Genomic DNA, 22,952 nt, shown 5'->3' on the forward strand with positions numbered 1-22,952 from the left:
CAGGTATACATACACGTTACATTTCTGGGCATATACATCACAACACATAATTGAAAAAATATTATTTTTTCTTAAGACCCTATAAAGGTTGTGCTCTTTGCCAGCATACACCAAGGACTTAATGTTTTTCTCACATTGACCCTTTAGCTAGCATCAGCCAAGAGGCCTGTTTTGTGGGCTCATGAAAAGGGTCTGAGTGACAGCCATTTGAGAATGAAGATTCCTGGACAGGCTGATGTGCCCAAAATGCCAAGGAGAGCATATTACTTTTCATTGCAGACATACTAGGCTGTCTAGTAGACAGTATCTAGTAAATAAAGGAGGGAACAGAGAGAAGGTGGCAGAAATGTGGAAAGAGGTGTAGAGCATGGAGCCTAGAAAAATATCTTTGGGTGTGAAAGGACATGAGAATAGGAAATAGAAAACCGTTATAAGGCTGTGGACTGGAAGCAAATAATGACTACAAGTGGGAATGGGGACATCTATGAAGGTGTTCTGTGGCCTATTCCCATTTTCATCTCCAGGCTAGGGGTCTGTTTAGGTGATGTGTCCCATGACATATTGATTTTCTTGCAAGTACTGTATAATGTAACAGTTTTGACAGATGGAAAGCTGCAATTCCCCTTGGGAAAGCTAATCCATTGAATAGAACGTGGTAGTTGAACAATAACTCCCCAGAAACTCTGCAACAATTCACCCAGGAGAAGTTTAGTTATAGATTAACCTCAGAAAAGGGGATTGATTGGCTAGGCAAACTAAACATCAATTCAGTTTAACTCAGCATAATAGATCTTGTTCTACTTTTCCTAATAGAAAAAATAGTTCAGGAAAATTGTGATTTCGACACTTGGCTTTCCAGAGAAATACAAAGCAAAACATTTTGTAGAACCTTCCCAACTTCCTCCAAATCAAACAATATTCTGTGTAATTTAGATTAGGTTTAATTCAAATGAGAAAATGACAGATAACTTAGGGTTTTCTTTATTTTTCATGTTGGTTTTTCCCTTTTCAACTTGTTTCTTTAGTGTAGCTTAGTTAATTTTCCTGGTTATTCTATTTTCTTCTGCACATGCAGTATCTGGTTATCTGTCTCATGCAACAATCCATGTTTCTCTCTCACATCTTCTTGATGCTTTTTCTTTACTATCTTCCTATACCTCTATGTGATGCCTTGTTAGTTTTCCTCATTTCTCTATTTTTTTTCTCTTAATTTCTCTGCATTTCTCTTTCTTGTTTATCAAACCAACCAAAAGCATTCTCTAATGCATTTTTCTAATGTTATTTAAAACTGCAATTCCAGTGTGACGTTAACTTCTCATTTTCTATCTCAGAATCACATACTGAGTCTTCTCTCACATTATTAGGAAGCAGGTCCTTCAGTTTCCTTCCCTCTTCACTCAGCATAGCCATGATTTTAGTTTTCTAGATCAAGACTTCTGTGGGCTTTTTCCTCAGTTATTTTTCTTTCAGCTTCAACTTTGCCCCTAGGAGGAAGAACAAGATAGTAGTTTTGCCTCTTGAATAGCATTCCTCTCTATATGAGGAAGGTTATTTCTGTTCTTGGTGGTGTTTAGGCATTAACAGACAGTTTGCCTTGCAAATATTTGTCAATAATTTGGTTAAATAGTAACAAAAAGTAAACTGTATGATTGCAAATCGAAAATTCCTTCTCCTGCAGTGGTTCAAGTGGTTTAAGCCATACATAAAAGGGAACTTCAGGTTACAGAGTAAAATATTTATAAAAGGGCTTTTTAGCATGAACATGTGTATATGCTGCAAGAACAATCACAAAAAAATTATTCCTATTCGGAACTATGTATAAAAACTAGAAGATAAAAGTTACAAGTTATCTTATTAATACTTAAAATATATTAAAATAACCTGAGAGAATGCACACATTAAACTTTAGACAGTACAAAGCTTATTTTTCCCCAGAGAAAGAGAAATCATGGCCAGAGTACAAGAGTAGAGATAATTAGAGATTTGTTTCTTTTCTACCTCCCAAGGTAAAGCTTAATCCTACAGTAATCTCTTTATTGAGAGCCAAGTGTTAGTCAAGGAGCCTGCTGCACAGATTTGAAACTAGCATTTAGTTAGATGTTTTCACTATCTGGGAAGCAGCTATCCTATGAATTTATAGTCTGCATTGTTTTTTATTTTGTCCTGCACTGTAATGCACTGGCATGGATTCATTCCAGATTTGCGTGCTTATATCGTGATATAGAGTGAGACTTCCAGTCATGAGCAGTAAACCTCCAGAGACCTGCTGTCCTTTATCACAGGCAGGGAATTTGTGCTGGGCACACAATGATTGGAACACTCTGGCAATGAGCATAAACTGATTAGCTCAGAACAATTCTGCCTTTGAACATTTCAGCCTTGTGCTGCCCCATTGTCAAGCTTGCTTTAAAGAAAAATGCCAAGGAAATTTGGGATTCATTCCAGTGGGGTAGATATTAAGCAAATTCGTCTTCTGTCTTTTTGATTTCTAAACTTTGGTTTGCAGCCCTGTTGTAAATTTGTTGGCTCTTTTAATTCCCAGGTGAGATGGGAAAGAGAAACATAGCAAAAAGAGAAATATACATACTGAGGTTAAGTTTTGGGGTTTTTGTTAGAGGCCCAAAGGTTAGAGCTACCAATGGATTTGAGTGGAATTTATGTATGTGATGTTAAAATTTGCACTCAACTGAAATTTTGCACTGAAGGATCAGTAACCCAGAGGTGCTGCTTCTCTGATAATAAAGTTCCAACAGACCAGGTGCCATGCCCTTTGGTGTGTCAGACTTGGTGGTGCTGGAGATCTCTCATCTATATAGGTCCCAATGATGTTCAACAATGAGATAACTCCTTCATAACTGGAAATTAATGCTGTCACCATTCTGGACTTAATGAGCTCAGGGTTCATGTACAACACAGTAGCTCAGGAACAGTGGTACTTTTTAATGAAGGAAATATGGAGCAAGGGGTACTCTATAGGCTTGGGAGAACAGCCACAATACTTAATAAACCAGTGTGTGGGTATCTGATTCATACTTGACTGAGTAATTTTGTTACCAGTCTAGAAAGAGAAGTGGGTGGTCTAAAGACAAGTGTCTCTGGAAGGGATGGATGTTCAGAGGGTGTAGATATCCAGGTGACCCTATGTGACACAGACATATTCCTACACAGTGGTCTGAAGGATCAGGTAGAGAAAGGGTAGAAAAAATATTTTTGCTGCTTGCTGGGTTGACTTGCTTCACATATTTTTTTGTTTGTGTTTAAAATGAAGTCGACATAGAAAAATTTTATTTATTAGAGTAGCGAAAATGGAAGAGTGGCCTGTACCCTCTCCTTGTTTATCCAAGGGCTTAATGATTAGAGCATTAATGCGCACAGTAGGTGCACAAAGTCCATTTAATTTACTGCCTGCAGGAATTCCAAACGCAACACCTTAATTGTGAGACTATAAAATGTTCAAGTATTCTGCTTACTGAATTCCCTTTGCTGAAGTTTTGCATGAAATGATTAAATATGCTTTTGATCAGGAAGAGTGAGTGTGTCACTTGCTGGTGAGGGGACTCCCAAAGAAAAGGGAAGGTGAGGGAGCTTGGTTCTTCCTAATACTTGACATTGGATAGTTGCCAAAATAAGGACTGAAATTCATGTGCCCCCCCCCCCCCCCCCCCCCCGCCTTGAGCAGATCTAACCACCAGGCTGTAGAGGTTACTTTCTTTACATACAGAAATTAAGAACTGGGCCATTGAATTGTGTACTTCCATACTGGATTGAGGAGCAGCCCTTCACTGCTGTTCCTGCACTTGGTGATATGTGATGGCAAGAGTATTTTGTCTTCAGTTTTGCAGTATTTAAGACAAAAATCTTATGTTTTATTGGGGAGGGAAGTGGTTTTGTTTGCTGTTGGGAGGGCTAGTATGGTAACTCAGTTTGCACAAGAACATACCTGTTCACTGGAAACTTCTCCAGTGTAAATGGCATTCCTAGTCAAAAGTGAGTACATGTAATGTATGTAAGCATAGAGAAACAACTGGGACACTCATTTGAAATCGAAGGGACAGAGATCAAAATCAGTTTGAATAGAGTCTCTTTGATCTCAGCTGAACAGCCAAAACTATTTATTCTTCTGGAAGGAATGTGTCTATCTGATTTTATTCCTGTAGAGTTTTAAAGCATAAGGGTCCATCTCAAAGCAAAAAACCTTGTATTTCTGAAACCACTGCAAATCTTTGCAATGACAGAAAGCAGTCTGTTTCCTGCCTTCTTCCACATAAAATGTAACCTAAAAATTCTTTAATGTCTTCTGTACACAATACAGAAGTCTGCCCTCTTTTCACAATAGGAATGGGAAATTGTTGTGGGATTGGCTCACTGCAGAGGTATAACCCTTAATTAGCAGGAGGGAAGCTTAATGGAGCCTGAGGACCTAGTTAGCTCTCAGCTGTGTCTGGGGGTTGGAGGAACCTGTGGAGGGAGCTGAGAAGGTAGGAAGGAAAGACCTATGGTAGAAGAAAACTCATGAGTTGGTCATAGTGCTTGGCTGCAAGAAAATCACAGTCCATGTGAACTGAGAGGAAACAGGGAGCTGGAGGAACCAAACTGAGAGCTGGAATTTTGCAGTTTGTGCTTTGAGTAAGGAAAGGCTGGGCTCAAATGGGAGGTCTGCAGAGAACTGTGTAATGAGAGGGGCAGACCTACTTGATCTGCAGTGGTGTTTGCCACGGGATGTGAGAGTTGAGAAGTGTCTGCTCCCCTGTGAGAAGCATTGCAGCAAGGCCTTAGTGGGCACCCAGAAGGAGGCTCACTTTTTTTTTGCAATGCTTGTACTTAAATCCTGACTGAGGCTCCAGTTTGCACAGTCCAGCAGGATTTGTATGGCAGCACCGGTGTGGAAAGTTGTTGTTTGCACACAGAGATTAGATTGAACAAAGGGAAAAGTTCAGTGGTTTCTTGGAAAGAGGTTGATGCCTTTGATCATTTGCCCCACAAACAGCATTAAGCTTTTTTCCTTCCTGGAAAAAAAGATGTAGCAAGGTCTATGCATGCCTATGGTGGGGCAGTGGATGCTACATAGCTTTGGTATTCATGTTTCTAAGATAGGTTTTTTTTGCTTTTTTCTTGGCATTCATAAGCAGTGTCTTCTCTGTCCCCACACAGGTATGTGGAATGAGTGCTTATGGATTTCTTTCTAATACCTGACATAAAAGCTTTTGAGACTCTGCTTTCCAGAAGAGATACAAGAAGCAGAGTTGACAGACTGGTCAAGACCACTGGGAACTTTTGACTTGTTTGCTTCATAGGCCTAACTAAACCTGGAATTTGTGACTTGAAAGATCTGTTGATATATTCCCCAGACAGTGCAAGTAAGGGAGCTGGGTTTTTCTTTGTCCACACACTTCTAACTAGCTTCAACTCTCAAAAAGAGGCAAAAATTATGTAAGATTTTCTCTTCTCAGCTAATTAATTGCTTCTATAATAGCATTGTGAGGAAGTCTGTTGGTTACCTGGGGCCTTTCTGTAGCTGTAGAGTTTATTGCCCATGACACAGAGCATGTCTTTCATCATACTTTTGTGGTGTAAGAGCTGAACCTTTTCACAAAACTCCTCCATGGGACTGTTCTAAATTTAGGCAGTGTAGGTAATTGCAGCAGCAACTGTTTTGAGCTTACACGTTATCAGGTGGAACTTTGCCAGATTGTTCTGGTTCCATTTAGAAATAACTTAAAAAGGAGGCATTTGATTTACTTAGAGAAGATCTATTCCATTCTTGACTAGAACAATTATCTCTTTTGCAAAAACAAAATGGTCTCCCTTATAGCTAGGATTCATGTTTTGTCTTACTGTATAAGGTTATTCAGCTGCTTTTTCCCTAATAATTTATAGATGGGAATTTTCTTCTTTCTTCACTCTCAATGCTTTTAAGTGGCATATATTAGAGAATATGCTTGATTTCTCTCACGGAACATAGCTGAACAAAGAATCATTGCTGTTTGTCTTCTAACCATTTGTCTTCTACCATGGCATATACTGAAATATTAGCTTCTGCTAATTTGCAGAACTGACATATTCTAATAAGGAATCCTAATAAAACTGGCTCATTACTTCTATTCCTTTTAAACATTAAATTTAAATTACATGCTGGAAACAATTGTATTAGAAACACTTTTATAATTAAGAAGTTATTAAGAGTTCCTAAAATCCTCCTTATACTTACTTGTGTCATCTTATACTTTTATCTGTGTGTCTTAAGGCTCTAATGGCACTAGAAATAATATCTCACAATGCATCTCTCTGTAATTCCCACTGGTATGCTGAAAGATAGTATTAAGAAGATCATTAAGAGCATAGTCTCTTTATGTTCCCATAAGCTTTCCATTAATTTGCATTTAGCTGTCTAAACTACAGCAAAGTTAATATTTACAGCAAGTTAATACCTTGCTAATAGAAATGTGAAGCACACTTATTCCTCCTGGTTATTAATACTCCTGCCTGGGCACAGATGTGTTTTCATAGGATGTGTTGGGTTGCTAGATATGTGCTGATGACAAGTGCACCCAGAATCTTGCTGGGCACACTCAATTCATAAGAGCATTCTGTCCTAAAAGCTTGATTGTACACCAAGCTGTGAAGCCCTTCTATGTTTCCAAATGCCCCTGTAGAATGGTGTTGGGAGCAATAGCAAACAGGCTTTACTGCAGATAAACAAAATGTATGGATTGAAAAGCAACAGTGTTGGTTGAGCCCCTGGGATGTGTACAGCTCCATTTTGGAAGGCGTACATGTTCTGTGGGTCTAGCAGTGGGCCTGAAGTTACAACCCAGGCACAGAGAAGAGATATGTGTTTGTTAAAGCAATCAAATTAGGCTTTCTGCACGTTTGGGCATGCATTGCTGTGTTTGGTGATCAAAAACTGGAAGCACAGATTTGGATGAAATTGCAGGATTCTATAAGTTGGTACTCCAGGCATGAATCTTCTCTGCCTGTACTACCAGGCTGCTGCTTTTATTTGCTGGTAAGGAACAGAACAATGCTATAATCTTTCCAGATGTGATGAAACAAATATTTTGCTAGAACTAAACATATTTGCATCTATTTGCTACAGTCTGAAGAGATGTGTTTTCTTCCATCAGATGGCAAGGCAGTAAATTTCATTGATTCAACTTGTTTCTCACTGCCAGCAGCCTTCTGTGCCTTACAGATCTGTTTTTGCTAAGATCATTTCTAATGTTCAAAAGTTGGAAGCAGTTTTAATCTGCTTGTTTAAAAGCTGTCAAAAAGCTGACGAGAATGAATGTTTTCTTTAAGTAGCCCCAGGCTTCCCATCTGATCGTGGGCTGTGTTCCTGGTAGGGGTACCCGGCTTAAGACCAGAGAAAGTTGAGGCAAATATTGTTACTTAGCACAACCTCTACTTTTATTGTGCACTGGTTGGAGTCCTAGTGAACTTTGGCAAGAATTTTAAATGTGGCTTTTTCATCAGGCCCTCAGGGAAACACTTACAGATTTTAATCTTTTCTTTTTGATAGTCCTGAGGATCAGGCACTAACACTTTGTAGGTTGTCATAGCATGTCTCAAAGCACTGCTGCATTTGTGTGAAGGATCACTGAGCAGTCGTATCCTGAAAGGGAAAACAAACTCTCAATTGCTTTTGGTTGTGCCAACTGCACTAAGGTATTTGTTTAAATGAAAGCTTTTAGCATAAATAGCTATGCATACAGAAACTAATTCAAGTTTTGAGAGTTCTACCTAAAATTTCTGTTTGCTTCCACAACAGCTGTAAGGATGAAATAAATGGAATAGTCTGACAGGAGCCATATGCCCCTTCTCATGTTAGAGCTATAACCATCAGCTTGTGGCACACTATTGCACTAGCAGTAAAATGTTTGTAAACTACGTAATAAAGGTGTTCAAATGTTGGTCTCACATGCTGAAGAAGTCAAGCTGCATTTAATTGAAAATCTTTGAGAACACTCAGCTCAGGTCATGACATAAGAGAAATTGTAGTGTAGGAGAAGTAAGTATAGCGTTAATATCAGTTGTAACTTTCTCTGAGGCATGTAACCATTTGGTTTTGTTTATGAATACACATAAACTGTAGCTGGAAGTAACCTCCTAACTGTCACTTATTTAAATGGAGAGGAAACTTATTTGTAGGCAAACCGCCTGGAATGGTTGTTCATCACTTTACTACCGATTGATCATGGTTATGCAGAAATATGCCTTTACACTTAGCTTATTCAAATAGGTAGCAACAGAGGACATTGTGTATGTGAATGATGTTTTTTACGTGATTTGTTTAAAAGAACAAGCTCTACTTGAGAAGAAGTAAATCTGGCAAGTCAGAGCTAGTTCATGGTATAGTAAATTATTCCAGTCTTCCTGAAAATGAATATCTGGATATGAAAACAGCATTAGCATAAACCCCCAGCACTACAGTTATAATAAGCTCAAAGATGTTACCAGAACCCTTTACAACACAAACCTTCTATTTTTGAGCTTCTAACATAATTTACATAGCTGTCAGGTCTGACTTTTAGGAATTTAGGTAGTGACAGGTATAACAAATTCTAACTTCCATTGCTATATATGTAAGCAGAACAGGGTTCTACCACAGTTTTACAGAAATAAGAACAAATAGAAACTTAGCAGGAGGTGGTTTAATTTTGCTTCACTTACATCTAGTTCTTCAGGCTTATGTTTCTCATTTTATCGAGTTTCTGAGTTATGCCTGACATTGTAGCATAAAGAAGGTTTATACAATTCTCAGAGCTTGTTTCCAAGTAATCTTTTAGAGACGTGGATTTTCTTAATTGATTTTTTTTTCCACAATCCTTTTAGGATAATAAAATGAAGGCAGATATTCTTTACCTGAAGATATATCAACCTAGTGGCATTTGTCCTCAGATTAGGAATATAAAGTAGCAGGAGATTGATTAAAGCAAAATTTTGTATCCTTGCAAATGTTACCACTGTCATGTCCTAAGTTCTGGTTTATGTTGATATTGACCTTGGGTGCTTCAGTGGTACCTGAGTCAGAAAGAAAGATGGCTGTTATTACTATTAATCAACACCTACAGAGGAGCATCTGGGACCAATTATGATGTATTCTAAAGGGACAATCAGGACTATCTGGAATAGAATATATTAGCAATATTACTTTGTGGGAAGGAAGGAAGCACAGAGTGCTTAGCCTTCTATATCTAGTTGAGATGTTGCTGCTGTAAGAGGAGATCCTGAAGTTGTTATTTTTTTCTTTATTTTCCTTTTTTATCCCCTACCTGGAGGTCTTGTCTACAGAGAGTGATGTTTGATAGCAGGGTTACAGCTGAAGTTGACACCAAAAGGTGTAATTTCATTCAGAATTGCTTATTTTGGCACAAAAATAAAATAAATATAGCTAATGCAATTTTAAAAAATCTTTAGGATTCAAAGATAGGGGATAGGTAACAATGACTGATTATGGGGCTTGAGATTCATAGCTCACTTGTTATTTACTCTCTAGGATGCTAGTGGGATCCCAGAGCTATGTATTATTGGAATTTATGGGCAAATGGCTATGTAGCAACATGCTGAGTTGTTGGAAATGTACATATTTGCAGTGTTTTGATGGAAGACTCTGTGGAAATTAATTTTCTAATTTGGTTTGGATTCTTTGATGCACGCAAATTCCTTGTGAGGTTATGCAAAATAATTTTGTAGTTCCTGTTAGAAAGTACAGAATGGCTAGGTATGTTGTAATGTAAGAGTTTAGTATTTTTAATCTTCTGTATGTGAAACTAAACACAGCATGAGGGGAAAATGAGTTGTCCTTAGAGGTGTGTTCACCAGAGATTCTAGAAATCCAGTCCTATTATGCAGCATGTTCTTTTTGAGACTTAGGAGCAATAAAGCAATGCATTTTTCTACAAAATAAAGGTATATCCCCTTTTTGGATGAATCCTGTTGAATCATGTTCTTGAAATTCATGCCCAACGTAGTTTTGATTTATTAATAGGCATTGGATACCTATCTGAGCTGCCAGTGCTCGGTCAGAGATGAGTGAAAAAGATATAAAAAACAAAACACATACCCCTTGTTTTTCCTTTTTGTATTTGCCTCACCTGGAATCCTGAAAAAAAAAAAACAACTGGCATCAATAGGTGATAAAAAAAATTAGACCATTGTATGTCTGTTAAAGAAAATATTGGAGCTGCTGTGTACTTTTCATCTATTCACTCTCACAGTTACAGCAGGGGCACTGTTTAGATCCATCTTGGTTTATACCCCAGATAACTTAATTTGGTAGGGTTAAGTAGTGAATTATATGCTGCCTAAATTACTGATACTTGCTATCCTTGTGTGGGTTTGATTTTTATTCATTACTGGATTGTACTTTTGGCATGTTCTTACTCTTTCCTGATTTATAATGGATCTCTTTATTGAATTATTGAGCAAAACTTTTAAATAAAACATCAAAGAATTCTCTTCTACTATCAGTTCTCCTATAGTCATTAGATGTATCTACCCTTAGGACCACTTTCCTCACCAGAATACTGACACTGCTAGACTTATTGCCAAATGTACTGTGCACAAAAAAGGTTCATCCAATAAACCCTTTTTTTTTTTTTGAAAGTGAAACTATTTGCCTTATAAATATGCATAATTAGTTTGCTTGTTGCAGAAGTGTTTTCCACAGTAATTGTTTTGTTTTTTTTGGCCACCTTAAATGTGGAATAGTTTTTATAGGTGAAGGAAAACAAAGTACTCACAGAAAATGTAGTTAAATTGCCTCTTAAAAGTATGTCTGTTATCAGAATTAAGAAAAAGGCTGGAGTTTGTCTTCCAGCCACTGGTCATCTTCTATGTTCTGTGTGTCACATGTTGCTTTCCTTGGTCTGTAGAGCCACTGAATCCAGACTGTGAACTGTGATGATTTCTTAGTGGTCCAGTTTGTGTGGAGGTCCAAACTTAAGCTCAGGATTTCTCATTGCCAATTATATAAACTCTACTTGTTCATTTATTTATTTATATATTTACCTATATATATTTTTATATTTTTTCCCATGGATTAAGTCTGACTTGACTTTATGGTTCTGATTTCTATTATACAATAACTTTAGGCTATCTTTGAGTTTCTTGTCACTTCGACAGAAGCAGTAAGTCTCTTTTGCCTGGAGGGGGATTAGTGTTTATTTTCCACATAACAAAACAAAGAGAAGGCACAAAGCACTGTTCAAAACACCAAGAAATAGTTTGTAGTGTAAGTTATAAGCTTCAAGGATAGATGAGGCAAGTGGAAACAGCATTCAGTTTCTGAAAGTAAAGCAGATAACTGGATTCACAAAAAAAAAAAAAAAAAAGGAAATTTTGAACAGCTTTGTTTTTTTTTTTTTTGATGAAATACCAGAAGGAATATGCATGTTTACATCGAAATGTTTAATTTCTATGGGCATTATTTAAATATATATTTCTGTTATCTGGCTGGTTTTGTGAAAACTTGAATAGTCTTGCTAGGATATCTGAACTAAAAAGCCCTCCTATTGTGTCTTGTTGTCTAATATATTTTAGTCCCTCAAAGGGAAATAAGCAGAAAAACTTATTTAGGTGCTGATTTTAAAAGAGGGGGAAGAGACCATCTTTCACCATTAGCTAGCACTTCTACAGGCAAGAGTTTTTTGTAGTGTTGGCCTGAGAAGTTTTTTTGTAGTTAAACATAATTTCAGTAAGTGCTTGGACAATTGATGAGCAAGCCATTAAATGCAAAGACAGAACCTCTAGACTTAAGAAGCCCCTGACCTGCATTTGTGTGAAAGCTGGAAAAAGTATTGAGGGTACGATATAGCATTATCTCCTTACCCTGTTGTTCTGCCAGTCCCTGACAGAAATAGGATGTAGGCTAAGCAGTGCTTTGGTGTATGGCTGTAATGTGTGCTCTTAATGCTCCTTCTTGGATTTGGCCCCACCTGAGTGTGTCTGGGTAACAGAAGACTTCTCTTAATGCTTGAGGATGTCGGTATGTTTTCAGTTGAAATCTTTGAGCTCTTGGTTCTCCAACCCCACACCCTTGGCCCCCATTTAAAACCAAAGTAAAGCAAGGTAGTCAAAGGCAGTTCAAGATGTATGTAGATACAAACTGCATTATGAATCCTGTGACAACCCCCTTCCTTAACTGCTTCTCATACCAAATTCTAACACCAGTGTTTCTTTGCTTTATGATCTAAATTATTTTATTTTTTGCCTCCAGGGCCCTAGATATGTCTCTATAAATTAGGTTTTTATCTGTTTCAGATGCTCATGGCATTGCAGAGTCTGAAGTTTTCTGTATTAATTGTCTAATGCTTCATATACATAGCATTTCAAAGATGTTTTTTATGCTTTAGTTTGCAGCATTTCTGTGAGGCACATTCCCAAAGACAGTTTTGTGTCCCAGTTTGCCCAGCTGACTGTAAATCTTCCTTTACTGATGAAATGTTAGGCTGCTCTCAGCAGCCCTTAGCTTTCTATCAGTTATTGCTTCTTCCCCGAGCAGTTGGGAACTCCCAAATTATGCATTTGTCGCTTCTGTTTCATTTGCAAGAGTCATTCATTTCTGCCTTTAATTCCTGTTCCAACTGGCAGTGGGGATTGTGGCAGTCCCAGGCTGTGCTGCAGTACCTGGCACTGTCGATCCATCTACTGAAACTTGAGTACCTTCAATCACACTCAAAGATCTTTTTCTGTTACTGGTTGTTTAGGTCACTTAGCAGGCTCTATCAGTGTATTTTCAGTCCTGCTGTTCTCTGATAGAAAGCTAAATCATATGAAAGACAAAGGAGACATTTGTTTTTGTTATCTTTTTGCCATGGGAACATGAAAACTTTTCCATGGCTTGCTTCTGGTCTTGCACAAAACATGTAGCTTTGTAGTCAGCAGTGTGTCAGAAGATCCTGTTGCCTGTTACATTGGAAGTTCAGGACTGTGTCCAGCACAATTGCTGTACTCTGATAAAAGCTGTTTCCTCCTCTGACTAGTTTCATTGCAGCTGCTCTCCTCAGCCCTGTGAGGATTGCTGGCTTTGCAGCTTGGGCTGCCCCAGATCAGCTGGAGGTAAAGCCATGTTTTCTTGTACAAACCTGAGAAGTCTATTTGCTGTATTTTGTGGAACACAATGTGTTACATCAAAGGTAAATGTTCTGTGTGGTACCTGGGAGATCATTTGAGCACATTAAGATTTTGCGTGCTCTAGAAAATAATCAGAGATGTGACTGCTCTTTTATTAAGTGGGGAAAAGTGCCACAGCTACATGCTGACACATCTTTTCTTCACATATCCACTATGCCTCACATGGGCACAGTATTTAGGAACTCAACTCCAGATCTTTAATCAGATGTTCCCAGGCTATATCTTTTCCCAGCCCTTTCCTCAACCCACCTCATTCCCAGCTTTTCACAACTTGGACATAGTTTAATTCTGATTCAGAAATCTCAAAAAGGCTGGCATCTGTGGAGAGGAAATAAGAGTTCAACAGGGAGCTCAGTGAACATTTCTACAAGCAGGACCGCTTGCAGAGGTGAGAGACAAAGGCATTTCTGTCATGATGCATGTAGGGATACTAGCAGGGAGTAAAGGAAGGGTAATGATTCAGTCCCCATCTTCCATACATCTGCTAGGAGCTGGGAAAGGGCTTTGTCTTACCAACATCATCAGAGGATGCATGTGTGCTGCAAAAAATGTGAATATTAGACCAGAATTTAAAATTACAGCCAATCATAAACTGGATATGATTTAATGATGACAGCAACCAAAAAACACTACTTCCTTTAAGGGATTGCAACAAGAGGAAAGTTGTTTGTAAGAGAGCAGAGAGTGCCCATCCCTCTGATTCTAAGTGTTGCTTATTAGGGGAGGACCAACTGTGAGAACATAAACATGGGCTTAGGAAATACAATCCATAATCCAGTGCTTCATTAGAACAGGTTTATTAGTAATGCTGTGTTTATTCTGTCAGCTGAGATTTTTTTTTGAAAGTAAAGCTAAGTAACTGTCTGTTAGTTGTCATTTGCTTTGTTTTGTCTTGTAAGACAAAGATGGACCAAAGTGACTTTTACTAATTCTTTGAATTTGTATGGAAGCTAGATGTGATTTAATTTACCTTTTTGGGGAAACTCCCCTGGTTAGAAACATTTCAGCAACCTGCTGCCAGTCCTGTTCCTCTAGGTTACAGTCTGTATAACTGGACGTATGAGTCAGATAATGAAGATCACTTACACTCTTGGAGGGATATAATGCCCCATTTTTCCATTTACCACAATAGCAGAAATTCTGTGATCATTGTCCTGTGGAGAAGTGATAATTAGATAAAGAGAAGCATGATAATATGCTGTAGTATAAAGGGGTTTTAAATGAGTACAGATGTATTGCTCCTAACCACTGAACCTGTACTTTATGAAAATCATCACACACTTGATGCAAGGAGCACTTTTCTCATCTCATGCCATCTGTGCATCTGGCAGAATATTACTGGAAACTCATTTGTACATTCACTGGAGAGTGTATCCTTCTCATTAAGAAAAAAAAAAACAAACAAGTGATTTTTTAGATCATATCTTACAGTGAAAGATCCTAGATTTCAAGCAGACCATTGTTGAGATGATTCACTTTTTTCCATTTTATTTCTAGGGCTAGAGTCTTGTTGCCAAAATGTAGATGCCAAAATGCAGACTCTAAAATGCCAATATACCAACAAGATGGTGTTGTTCACAGTATTTTCAACTTCAGGGAAGATGTAAACAAAACTTCTGTCCTAAAGTTAGATTTAAATTCCAGACTCAGAGATCTTTACACTGGAGGATGGAGACAACAGCAATTTATCCTTACCATGTTTTTATATTCTTTTCCTGCTGAGCTGGATAAAGTTTTGGCTTGTCCTTGCATACTACTGCTGTTCCTGTATGAGTGAATGTAGCTTTGCAGGTGTATACCAAGCTCAGTAACATGTCTTTGTACAGTCCTTTAACTCATGCAGCTACTTCCTTTTTCTACATGCAATTTTGTACAAATAATACAAAAACTTGAGTATATTTCAAAATAGTCACTTAGTATCTCTTCCTGGGTACCATGTAAATTAAAAGTAGCCTCTTGTGATAGGCCAAAGAATCAAAAGCAATGCCTGCTCAAGTGAACACAGGTTATCATCATATTGGGGAATACCAATTTTAGTCACCTTCATAATTGTATTCCTGCAGTTGGAACCTGAGTTCCTTCATGGACTTTCATTTAGGATGGAGCGTTTTCTGTTTAAATGTTTGAGTCCCTGGATGGAAGTAGCCTTCACCTCTATGCAAACATGTTTGGAAAATGTGTGATACTTTGCAGCAGATGCTTAGTACCTTTCCAAGTCATCAGTCATCATCAGTTAGTTTAAGTAGAAATAACTGTCCCATAACCATTGCAGAGTCATGATGTTAGAAGTTTCCAGGATTTCTTTCTCTCTGGGCTGATATGAAACATGGGCAGACATTGTCTCAATCTCCCTAACAGCATTCACTGGAACTCTTGCACTCTTGCTTGTCTCAGCTATACCAAGTTTTGCAGTACATGGGGCATTACATGTGCATCACCCCTTTCACCTCTGTGTGCAGTGTTTGACTCCGAGGGTGCTGTTGGGTGGCTGCAATTGGTGAAGTAAAGGGAGAAAACTGCTGTCCTGCCTTCCCTCCTTCTATGTATCCATTATTTCCACCAGAGCAGCCATGGGCTCCTCAGCTTGACTCCCTCCTCTCTGCTCTGTTGAAGGAACCTGAAGAGATGGTGGCCTTTCAGCTTTTCTTGATGTAAAATAGGGAAGGTGGGAGGGAGTAGAGAGAAGGGGGTGAGGATGAATGTGGGACAGGAAAACACTAAAGTGTATATTTAAGCTTTAATTAATACTGAAAATGTTAGCACTTTAATTTGTTAATGACAGGATGTCATGAACTCTTTAAACAATAGGTTTGCTTAGATAGATTTCATTACTGAGGGGATACTTAAATTCTAACAAAATCCTGTGAGGGAAGAAAGGGAAGAAAAGCTGGTTTGGGGTTTTTGTGGTTTTTTTCTGAGTTTGGTTTTTTTTTTTTTGGTTGGTTATGTTTTTTGGTGTTACTTGTTTTTTGGTGTTCTTTTTAATTGAAAAGATACTGTAGTGTGAGAAAGAACAATTGCTTTCTAAGAAAGATCTTCCCTTTTTGCATTTCCAAGCTCTCCGAACCTTGACAGGTAGAGGGCAAAACCAATTTAATCCAATAGAATCTAAGGAATAATCATATTTCAAACAATCATAAATTTGTTCAGGTTCTTTCCTCCCTTTCCCTCAAATCTCAATATGGCAGAAAAGCAAAATGCCATATGTGCCCCACACTTCCTTGACTTGCAGTTTATGTTACATTCTGGCTAGATTGCTGTTAAAAGGTGTGTGCAGTCTTTTAATTTATGGTTAGCAAGTCTGTATCACCTTTGTAATCCCAACTGTCATGCAATAACAATTCCTATGTAGGTTCAACTGGCAACTATAAGTAATTTCTCATAAGTTTACTGATAATAAGGAACATATCTTAAAGAATGAGAGAAAGCTTATTATAATAATTGTCTGCAGATGTGAAATGGAAAGCATTATAGAAATATATATCTGTAACACTCTATTAAACCAGAATCTCCCTATGAGGGATGTACAGGGATAAATAAGCCCATACATTTCACAGCTCAGAAATTAGTTTCTTAGACTTCCATCATTCAAGGAAATCACATTCCAATCACTGCTCAACTCACATGAGTTTTCATACTTACAGTAATCTCCTGTATTGACAGTATATCAAAAATAATTCCCTGAAAAATAAGGCTAATTTTCTAACCCAGTCAACCCTCACTTTGAAGTCTGGATTGGGATGGTGATGGAAAAGTTTTGCAAAGGTTGAAGTACTGAGCCTTAAAGCATTCTTTATTCTTCCAGTGTAATGATGGCAAATCTACCTTCTCTCATTTCAATGTTTTGAACAAGTCCCTAAAGCAGAAATCAGCAGTTTCATGTTGCTGTGCTTGACTCTTTCAGTGCCTTTCCCTTCTAGATTTTGTGCAACTACCATTAGTTCTACATGACATCCTATTTCAAGCTTTTGATTGATCTTGCAGAAGTGAAACTGTTAGCAAGGTCTTTCACTCACAGGAGTACATTTCTTTTGCATGTGTAATAGGCTCTTGCTAAAGTTGCTTAATGAATTACAACCAGTGTTTGAAGAGGGAGGGTGTGCAAGCTTGGGAAGTCCCTACAATACTGAAAAGCAGGTAATATGCCCTTTTGAAAACAGGACAGCGATGGCTGTACCTTTTTCCCACTTGAGAGGGTTCTGCAGACCCTTCCTGGCTCTCCTGAAGGTGGTAAATCCTCACCTTTTCCTGCTGTCCTCAGACCAGCCCTGCCCAGCTATATCTGTGCTGGCCCTAGCAGTGCTGGCCCTGACCATCTGCAGGGGCTGCGCTGCTGGGGTATCCTCACTGCCTACCCTGGGAGGAGGATGGATCAGAAGAGATGTTGTGGCTTTTGTGATGATTTTCTATGTCTCTGCTGGACTGTCCCATTCTGCTCTAAATTCTCCACAAAATATTCAGTTGTTTGGGTTTATGACTTTGCTCTAGCAGTGTCCTAGCATTCACTGAGTGGCAGTGTCTTCAGATGTAATACAGAAACAAATAATGTGGTCTTATAAATCATCACCTCTAAATATTGAGTTCAGTTTTTAGTGAAAGTGTAATGACACCGTGAGCTGTGTGTGTTTAAAGTTACTCTCTTTTCCCTTTTCAAGATGGAAATTGTCATTATCTTCATAACTGGCATATCCCTCTCTATATTGCCTCTTACCTGCTTTCACAATGGCTTCTAAGTGCCCATAATTAAAGGCTGCTGTTGTGGATTGCACTAGGGTTCAAGAAGAAGTATAACAAGTGCCACTCATGCACTGGAGTGGGGAATACTAGTGGACATTGTGTTGCTTTGATTCACTGAACTTCTCACATTACTACATTTACCCTTCCAGCTCTATGTGAGGCTGTGTCTAACCTGGTACTGTAATTCCAATGAGGGAAACAGAGGAACTCAAACAGAAGAACTACCATACTAACTTCAGGAATAAATAAATAAAATTTAGATTAGTCCACATCATTAGGAGGTCAAAAGATACCTGCTGTCACACTCTTGTGAAGTTTATGACTCTCAAGATTTAGAGACGCACAGATACTCTGGGAGAAGTCGACTTCTGTACTGTGATGCTCTCTGAAACACCCTCAAACCTTAAGCTCTACCAATACAAATAATAATTTTTGTCAAATCTCACTTAAATACAGACTAGAGTAAGTCAATATGGATAGCAGTATGGGTTGTGTTATTTGCTTGATGTTTCTGTGGTTTCACTGAAGAGCACATTGGCTGTGCAAACCCAAAAGAATACTCCAGCTTCACAAAGAAATGGATTCCTAGTTGGGTAGGGAAATGTTAACTCTCATGACTTCCAGTTCAAGCAACAAGGTGAAAAGCAAAGGACTGCCAAGCTGAATCAATTAAGTCACTCACAGTAACATGCTGAACACACTACCTCGCCAGCTTCTGCTGTAACTGAGATTCTGCCATAGAAAATCTATACACTAGCTCTTATTTCCATATTTTGCACATATAAGATGGGAATCTAAAATTGAAAGACCTGTGAATGATTCATGAAAATACTTGATATTTAAATGAGCAACAACCACAAAAAGTTAGGGAACTCCAGGACTATCTTCAAATTAGCAAAACAACAGCAGTGTCTGGGCAATGGTGCTGGGGACAATCGTACTTCAGATGAACACACTTTTTGGACCACAGGAGGAGAATAAACAAGCTCACAACGTGAACATGCTTTGCAAAGGAACTGAAAGTGTAGGAAAGAGCCAGTCTCATAATTCTGCTTTTGGGGGCTTAAATTGCCTAATCAGATTACAAAGGGGTAAACTCTGTATTTCTTTTCACTTACACTGACTATTAAACATTTGGAGAATTGTGTGGGCTCCAGAGCTATGTAAAGACAACAGTTCTCTACTTCTCTTTGCAGGGGATAAAGTATCTATCCTTGGTCATGGAGGTTCTCAGAAGGATTAGTGTTACTTTTAAAGAGAATATGTATCACTTGCAGTGAGATTCAGAATCCTTGTGTTCAGCCTGAAATGGTTTTATGGGGAGTAAAAATTTAATGCAGTTAACTACATGCACACTGCATGCACATGTGATATGCACACTGACCACTCTGATTCTGCTTTAGTCTAGTCAAAATCAATTTGCAAAATGATGCTTGAATGAATGATGTGATCTCCAGTACTTGAAAAGTATTACTGAACCTGTATGAACTTGATCATGACCTGTGGTGTATTCTTCAAAGAATATTATTTTACTTGCATAGACCTCTGTAGGCTGGTATCCCTGTATGTTACATACCTCAGACTTTAAAGTCTATACAGAAAAAGGAATGGGGAATAAATGCTCTAAACCAAATCAAAACTCCCTCTAAATCTCTCCTCACCTTCCTTACCTGAAAGCACACTGGTCAGTGATAGCTGAACCTGTTCTTCCTTTTCTTGTTGACAAGCCTGTGTTGCACAAGCACAGTGCTTGCTGCAGAGGCTGACAAGGGGAGCAGGGGCAGAACTGTCCTGGAGCAGCTCTCTTGTGCATGGGCCCCTTGCCACTGGCTGCAGAAGTTCCTGGCAGGCACCTTCCCTGCCCTACTGGCCTGGGAGCCATCTTTCAGTGGCCATCTCCACTGAAACCCCCTGAGATGATCTGTTGTTTCAGGCTGTGCAGATGTTGGCAGATGTTTGTTGTCATGGCAGTATAACAGTAAATCCTGGGCTTATGTTTCCAATTGCTCTGAGCCATAGGACAGAAACTGATGGGACCCCAGTTCTAGCCCTTCTAGGCTTTGTAGTAACTCTGACGCATCTGTGTAGGAGCAAGACCTAGTGGGGAGGAAAAGTGTGAAAGAAGAACAAGGGAGATAAGACTAAGGCAGTGACTGACCTAAGAATATACATAGTCCAGCTGTGGTTTTTCGTAAAATCAGTAAGTTCCAAGTAAAGGTATTTCAGACCTTGTTACAATCCTAGTGCCCAGGCAAGTGTTGCCTTCTCCTCCTCTCCAAAAGAACAAGAATTGCATAAAATCTTATCCAGAATAGTGTAAGAAAGCTTTTCTTGCTCAAAGTTAGTGCATTGTTAATAGTAAGTTGCAGAACTAATTGGCAGATCCTACTAATGCAGCAGTTCCAGTGCTTCTGGTGACTATAATTTAAAGACTGGTGTAATGTGCTTGTATGTTGCTGCAAATGTTGTAGTCAACATTTGCAAGATGGATGGACTTCACAGACTGGATGCTGTTCTCAGACTATATTGACTGTTGGAATTAAGAGCAGAGAAGAAAATATTAAATGTTCACAGTCAAGAGAAGTGCAGGCTTCCATAATAGTCTTTCAGTAACTGTGATTTTAAAGTCAGATAAGCATGTAGCCCCTGAAGGAGCAGAATCACTCCTAAATCATGGTTGTTTATCTTAAAAATTATTTAAATGGTGTTATGGAGGTTCTTGTTGAAAGTCACAAGGATTTTCAGATCTAGCATTCCTTCTCTGAATAGAGAAAGGGGACAGAAACAACTCTGCCAAATATGAAAGTACAGTCTGGAGAATGAATGAGTGAATGAATGAATGAATACGGGATTGATCTGTCTTATTTTTATTTTGCCCTGTGGATAGCCAAAGTTACAGGCTAGCTTGCAACACTTTGTTCCCAGTGTTGTCAGTTATATCCTTGGTGATTTCTGGTCTTGTGCATAGTAATTTTTTGATCAAGTATAAGCTGTCAAACTAATGGGTTGGTACAAAAGAGAGGGAGATAGATCATCTTTCTGGGGGGTTTTTCTTGGTTCTTCACAGCTTGTGATCGGAAAAAACCAAGGGTTTGAATTTAAAGCTCTGTAAAATGAGGAAGAAGAAATCATCTCACAGTGGCAGTTCTTAATGATACCCATGATAATGATTCAGGATTTTGGAAACCTTCAAAATCAGTGTTATGTTTTCCCATCACATAACCCATTTTGAGCAACCGAGAATTAAAATATACAGATAAATTATCACATCTAGGAAATGAAATAAAGAAAGACTGGAAAATATCTCTAGGTCATACTCTTGTAGATGTGTTCATGCTGCTCAGCTTCTTCCCAGACAGGCTGTGCTGTTACATGTGGGAAGGGAAACAGCAAACAGATGTTCTCCTTCTGACCCTGCAGACAAGCTGACATGAGAGAAGGAAAAAGCAGGGTTTCCTATGGGGTAATGGCATAATGGTATCTTCCTTTGATCAGAAAGGTGTGCTAGGCATTCCTGGCCCTGGGAGCATTGAGTGCCAAATGTTGTTAGATGCTAAGTGAATACTCTGTGTGCCATCTGGGACATGGGCTTTAGGAAAGGGGACACTGAGCGGGTGTAAGCTGCTACTGTGGTCCTGCTGAAGTCCTGGGGCAGGTAGAGTTTACGCTGGCTGATGATCTGCCCGGGCTCATTATGGTGGAGGGCATGTCTAGGATTTCATTTTCTATGGTACTTTCACCATACCCGTCTCCTTTTCCCCTTAAGAGTCTGTCAAAACAAAGCCCATTTTAAAAGAAATGAATGTAGAAAATGTGAAACATAAGGATCTTTTACAAAGTGTCTTTTACAGTGCTGGGTACATAAAACAGGGCAGTGGAAGATAAGCCATTATGTATGTTGAGGAAGCCTAAGAATAAAGATTATAGGCAAACAGTCTACCTTTCTTTACAAGGCCTTGATTTACATCCCTGAAATCTCAAATTTAGCTATTACAATGAAGTCCTGTTGCACACAGAGCTGCCTTTTTATCACCACTTAAAATCTAATTAATCCGTATCGAAGCACAAAGATATCTGTTGTGTTTTAGGGTGAGGGGTCATAGAGCCCTCTTTGTTCATCCTCAGGCTTGTAATCATCAGGCATTGGGATATAATTTTACCAAGCAAATTGGAAGGTAACAGATCAAATCCTTATCGGAAAGCCTAACTCATGGTTTAGTGAAGTCCTTCGTCCTTTATGTGAAACTTTATATTCATGAAGAACAAAAACGTGTTTCAGAGCTTGCAAAGGGTTAACAGCAAGGGCTTATATTTGGGGCAGCAGAGACCTAAAATCATCACAGCTTCCACCATCACTCAAGGTAGCAGTGGATACAGAACTGCTGGGGAGACCTTTCTCCTCGAGCTTTCAGGACTTGGCTCTTACAATGGCCTTAGTCTATCAACCTGTGATGCAATTAAGTGGCATATTGGTCTCTCTGTTGGGATGGGTCCTGTCCTGTCTCACCACCTATCTACCCCAGTGGAAAAACCTTAACTTGGAACTAAATGAACTGGAGATCTGGACCATGGGACTTTGGCAAGCTTGTGTTGTCCAGGAAGAAGGCGGAATGCAATGCAAGGACTTTGATTCTTTCCTAGCTTTGCCTCCAGAGCTCAGGATTTCTAGGATTTTGATGTTTTTTTCCAATGGATCAGGGCTTTTGGGCCTTTTGCTCTCAGGATTTGGGTTGGACTGTTTGAAAATTGGTGAAAGACAACAGGAACAAAAGAAACGGTTGTTGCTGTTTGGAGGAATGCTCTTCTGGACATCGGGGATTACAGCTATTGTCCCAGTTTCCTGGGTTGCCCATGCCACAGTCCAGGAATTTTGGGATGAGAATATACCAGATATTGTTCCCAGGTGGGATTTTGGGGAAGCATTGTTTGTTGGCTGGCTTGCTGGATTTTGTCTTATATTAGGAGGATCCCTACTTAATTGCACAATCTGTTCTACTGAAGTCCATCCGTCTTCAGTTCATTATGCAGTAGCAGAACAGCAGGATCAGTGTCAATGCTTGGAAACTGAAACAAGGCCTTAA

At 38.9% G+C, this 22,952-nt stretch overlaps 1 protein-coding gene across 1 annotated transcript; it reads left to right on the forward strand.

Annotated features, from left to right (window-relative positions):
* Positions 1 to 22,298: 22,298 nt before the first annotated feature.
* Positions 22,299 to 22,952, forward strand: LOC311152679 (claudin-22-like; the record flags this gene model as incomplete). Its single annotated transcript, XM_084203979.1, has 1 exon — positions 22,299 to 22,952. The coding sequence occupies one exon, from the start codon at positions 22,299 to 22,301 to the stop codon at positions 22,950 to 22,952; it is 654 nt and encodes a 217-aa protein (XP_084060105.1).

The sequence above is a fragment of the Fringilla coelebs genome (assembly GCF_963513975.1).
Source record: "Fringilla coelebs genome assembly, chromosome: 4".
Lineage (NCBI taxonomy): Eukaryota > Metazoa > Chordata > Aves > Passeriformes > Fringillidae > Fringilla > Fringilla coelebs.